The sequence below is a fragment of the Pseudomyrmex gracilis genome, unplaced genomic scaffold (assembly GCF_002006095.1).
Source record: "Pseudomyrmex gracilis isolate BER0280 unplaced genomic scaffold, ASM200609v1 scaffold_2438, whole genome shotgun sequence".
Classification (NCBI taxonomy): Eukaryota; Metazoa; Arthropoda; class Insecta; order Hymenoptera; family Formicidae; genus Pseudomyrmex; species Pseudomyrmex gracilis.
Window position 1 is genome coordinate 11019 of NW_018023022.1, and position 4815 is coordinate 15833.

Sequence of the window (4815 nt, forward strand, 5' to 3'; positions counted from 1 at the left end):
GGCCTGAGACGCAAATCTCAATTGCCTGGGACGAGACTGTGCGATCTGTTTAAAAGGTGCGGGATGGTGGGCAAGAGGTCGATTAATAAAGTTTAGACATTATTTATGCTCAAATGTATATATTTGTTTTTCATATGTGTGTGTGGGATTTTATTTACAATGATATGGTTTTTGGTGATGATGATTTATACATTTTTTATTTGTTAGCATTGCGAACTCAGTCCAGTTCGACTTCTATAATTTCTGTTATCTTGCAGGACGTAGGGGGGAAAAGTTTATAAAAATCTTTCACAGGGACTAACCTGTGTTCCGAGAGGAGGGGGAACTTGACGATGAGGAGGGCATCTGGAGGGTAGGTTGAGACTATTCGGTGGAGTTCGGGGGGATCGAGATTTTCGGGATCGACTATGTATGCAGTGGAGGTAGGGGTAGTGATCTCATAGGCAGAGGCGAGTGCTAAAAAATGGAGAGGACGGGGGAAGGTGCGCGGGCGAGAGGGGTCGGCGGGACACTCGCCTAAATACTCTAGCTCAGGCAAGGATGGTGGCGAAGGGCGGAGTGGAGAAGAGCGCGGGGGAGGCGACTGAGTTCGCAATTCTGGTGGTGTGTCGGTGTGGGTATTGCTACTGGTGTTTTCGCTACTTCCTAGCGAGGTGGCTGGTACTGTGAGGGGAGTCTCGGCTGTTTGTAGTTGTGCCTCAGCCTGTTTGCGGGCCCGTTTTGCGGCTCTTCGCCGATACGCACGGGAGGTGGCCCTTGATTTCCACCGTTTTTGGCAAGCGGTCGGCTCCACTTAAAATTTGCGATCATAAGTTCCTCGCGGCTTAGGGTTCGTAGGTCAGTTGCTACTTCAGTTTATTTACACGAATGGACTTTATTTCGACGGCGCGAGAGCGCTCGCTGAGAATAGCTCGACGGTTCTTGCGAATCGTCGGCACCTCGTATCAGCGTTAGCTCGGGGTTTCGACAGCGCGAGAGCGCTCGCTGAGAATCGCTCGACGGTTCTTGCGAATCGTCGGCACCTCGTATCAGCGTTAGCTCGGGGTTTCGACAGCGCGAGAGCGCTCGCTGAGAGTAGCTCGACGGTTCTTGCGAATCGTCGGCACCTCGTATCAGCGTTAGCTCGGGGTTTCGACAGCGCGAGAGCGCTCGCTGAGAATCGCTCGACAGTTCTTGTGAATTGTCGGTAATTCGTATCAGCGTTAGCTCGCTTCTTTTTTTTTACGGAGGGAGCAACTGCCCTGTTAATTACTTTTTAGTATTTGATCGGCGTGAGGCACAGGTAACTAGTTCGCGACTTAATGCTAGCACTTACTACTTGTTGTTTATTATACTGGGCGGCAGCAGACAGCAACAGAGCGGCAGCGGTCTCGAGCGAGCTCCAACAGGATCCACACAACACTATTGTTCTTTCGATCACTGGTTTTGCCAACACTTTACTTGCTCGCGTACTGATCGGGACCGCACTTTGGAAGATTTCGGTTTTTACTGATTCTAAGAGCCCTGCGGGTCTCTTTTTATACCCGTGAATCGGGAAACTCGGGATCGCCCGATTTCTCGTTATCCGTCGGATTTCCCTTGATTTCTTATTCCCGGGATGTATGTTTCCGTTTACGATTAAAAACGAAAATTTATCGAGAAAGAAAAAACAGAAATTTTCCAAACTCTGTGATTCTTAATTCTATCAAGAATTGATATCCGGTCTCGCGCCAGTATCGCGCGGCTGCGTTCCCGTGATATCATATCTTGTTGTTGTCACGTCGCGAGGAGGAAGTGGAGTCCAAGGGACGTAACAAAACATACAATTAATTTGTCGTTGGCGTCGAAATTTCCGGAAAACAGTTGTAAAAATTGGGAAAGGCTATACCCGTGAGACATAAAATAGAGAAACACACAGCAATAATGCCCGCACGTTTGCGAGAAATATCCTTGAAGTTGAATCGTGCTCCATGTGTGCGTTGCGGAATTTCTTCGAAGTCGCAGAAGGAAGCGGGAATCTGACGGCGGTATTCCATAGCTGTCGAAGTAGGTGGCGTGTTTGTTTCCATCAAGGAAGAAGGCAACTCAGTGGGTTCCTGGTTGATTGTGATTGTCTGTGTTAGCGACGATTGCTGTTCACTTCGTCCACACCCTGGGCAATTTGTCGGCTGGATAAACTCCCGTGTGTCCAGATATTTGCAGTTGTCGCAAGGCTTGCAATATTTCTTTCGTATTCATTATTTTGATACAGATAGTCGCGAGAAAGCAGAGTGAATCTTATGTATTCTCCTTGTACCTCTGTTTGTACAGCGACGTCGTTTAGGCAGGAGGTTTTCGGTGGGCAATCGTCTTTACTGCGCATATTTTCTTCTTCTTCTTCTGTTAATTGTTCTTTCTCCTCCTCCGTTTTGATGTCGTCAGATTGTATCATGCTGATCTCATCGCTGACAAAGCCGCTATCGAGATGTTCTTCAACGCTGTTTAGGTTTAACCAGCGTTTTAACCGAAAAACTTTACGTAGAGCGCAACTAATGTCCGATGAGCGAACTCCGTGATACGAACACTGAGATATGTTCTCTTCGCTTTTCGAGATGGATTTGAACGACGGAGAGAGAGCTTCCAAATTATATATGTTTTTAGACAGAAACTTTTCTAAGCAATCCATTTTTTCTTTGCCTCTGGTGTAGATGACGGGAGCGTATTTGGTGACTTCTCGTAGATGTCTCGTGAGATATTTGAGATTGGTTTCACCGTCAGACCATTCGATACCGTGATAAATTCGTGTAAGCCAATCGTTGCATCGTTTTGATTTTTGTGGTAATTCGGTAAACGAGAACGGAGGCATCAAGATCCAGTTTCCGAAAATCGGTCGCTCTACCGCGACATACGCCACTTCTTTTGGTATAAATTCACACACGACGCCGCGAAATCCTTGCATTTCTATGATCACAGCACCTTTATACTCGGACATCATGAAAACGAAGCGAAAATATCGGAGACTAGAACGAAACTGAAATTTCTCCACAAAACGCTTGCGACAAAAGGCGTAGAAAAGTGGGAAAAATGTAGTGGGGGAAAATTATCTTGTTTTTACGCATGTGCGAAAATATGATTATCCGTTATAATCAACAATGATTTGGCGCAAAGACTCGATTTCCAAAACACTGTCGAATTCCGCATAAACAAGACAGTTAATAGTCGTTTCGAGAGCTTTTTCGAACCGTGCTTTAATTCGCAAACTACCGTGCTTCACGAGACTCTAATGTTCGACGCAATTGGCCGATAAATCGGGTGTGAGATCAAAAGCGAAGAGTGTGTATCCGTGTGCATAAGCATCTCTGCTTATAGCATTGCCTTCGTTTAGAAAATGAATACCCGTTCCTGAGAAAAGAGTATGAAAAGCCTCGATGTAGAGAGGAGAGTCTCTTGAAAAAGAAGGTTGTAACGGTCTAGTAAGAACTTGCATTCCATCGACGTAAAGCGACAGGAAATTTATATTAAAGTTTTTAAAATTAAACGGATTAAGTTTACTATCGCCGTTAAACGCCTTATTTTCGACAAAACCGATTATCACTCGCTTCGGCAGTTACCCGAGTATGGCGTTGTCAATTGATTCCCCCACCACTCCTCTATGGATTGTAAACAATTTAACTTCAACTCTCGTGAGAGGATACTTTGCAGTGGTTTTGCTCAGCATTTTAGCGTGAGCTAATAAAACTCCAGCGCTTAGTTTTNCTCTCCTCATGATCAAAGTGGCGTCTACAATACGAACTCTTGTCTGTGGCGTAGATTCAATGAGACAGAAAGAATCCTTCGAGCGGATGAGTCTTAAACGCATTTCCACGCCATTAATCAAAAATTTATCCTGATTAAAAACGTCGCAATGTAGATGTTCTATGAGATCTACAGCACGGTTATTTTTGAAATACTGCATACGTCTCACGAGAGCGGAATTCTCATTTGGAGCATCAAAGCCATCATCCATCATCCCCGGAGGATCGCTATTCCATAAACAGGTGGTAAGATGAGAGGATTTTGCTTCTGAAGAATAATTCAACAATGTCTCGAAATAGGCTCGATACGCGTAAGCATTGTTCGGAGGCGACACAAGCTTTTGATTGAAATACACATTAATTTGATTGAACATAGAATGTAAAAAGTTATTTACAGGCCCTACTTTATGCTCTGCAGCAGCAGAAGCCGAAGTAGGCGGAATAACCGCTGCGGGGGTTTGCAATATCACGCGAAGACTGAGAAGAGTATGCGCGAGATCTATGTAATCTTCACCATGTCCCGGTACGACAAACTCCACGGGAGCGTCGTCCGCAAGAGTCGACAAAGGTTTGTAATGAATCCATTGCGAACTCTCGATACTGGTCTGAGTGGGTGGTAGAGTGAAAAGATCAAGTTCGCTTTTGAAACACTCACACGAGTGAGTATGGAGAAAAGACATTTTGCTTCGTCTACGAGAATATATCGCTCACGGTTTGTTTCTTGTTCACGCGGCGTTTGCTAGTGTTTGTCACGCGCTTCTTCTTCTTTTTCTTCTGAATTCCTCTACTCGTTGTGCGTTTAATTGCTCGAGTTTTCTTTTTTCTCCGCACGGAAGCCGATTTCTTGTTGGTGCTACGACGGCGACGCTTGATCGCGAAGTGAACGGGAAGCTCACCAGGGTCAAACTGACCCGGGCGCAGGGGGTTCAAACTCGCCTCTTGTGAGAAGGGAAACGCTGTTTTCAGCGCCGCCTGGGCTAGGTCACCGGAAGTAGTGAACTAAAGAACGAGTGGTGGGAGGTACCGCCATATTTAAACCGTCGCACGTGCGTGCCAGTATAGG

General features: G+C 45.8%; 1 protein-coding gene across 1 annotated transcript; it reads right to left on the bottom strand.

Annotated features, from left to right (window-relative positions):
* Positions 1-3565: 3565 nt before the first annotated feature.
* Positions 3566-4432, bottom strand: LOC109862823 (uncharacterized protein F54H12.2-like). The gene has a single exon (XM_020442964.1). The coding sequence runs from the start codon at positions 4430-4432 to the stop codon at positions 3566-3568; it is 867 nt and encodes a 288-aa protein (XP_020298553.1).
* Between the last annotated feature and the right edge of the window lie 383 nt (positions 4433-4815).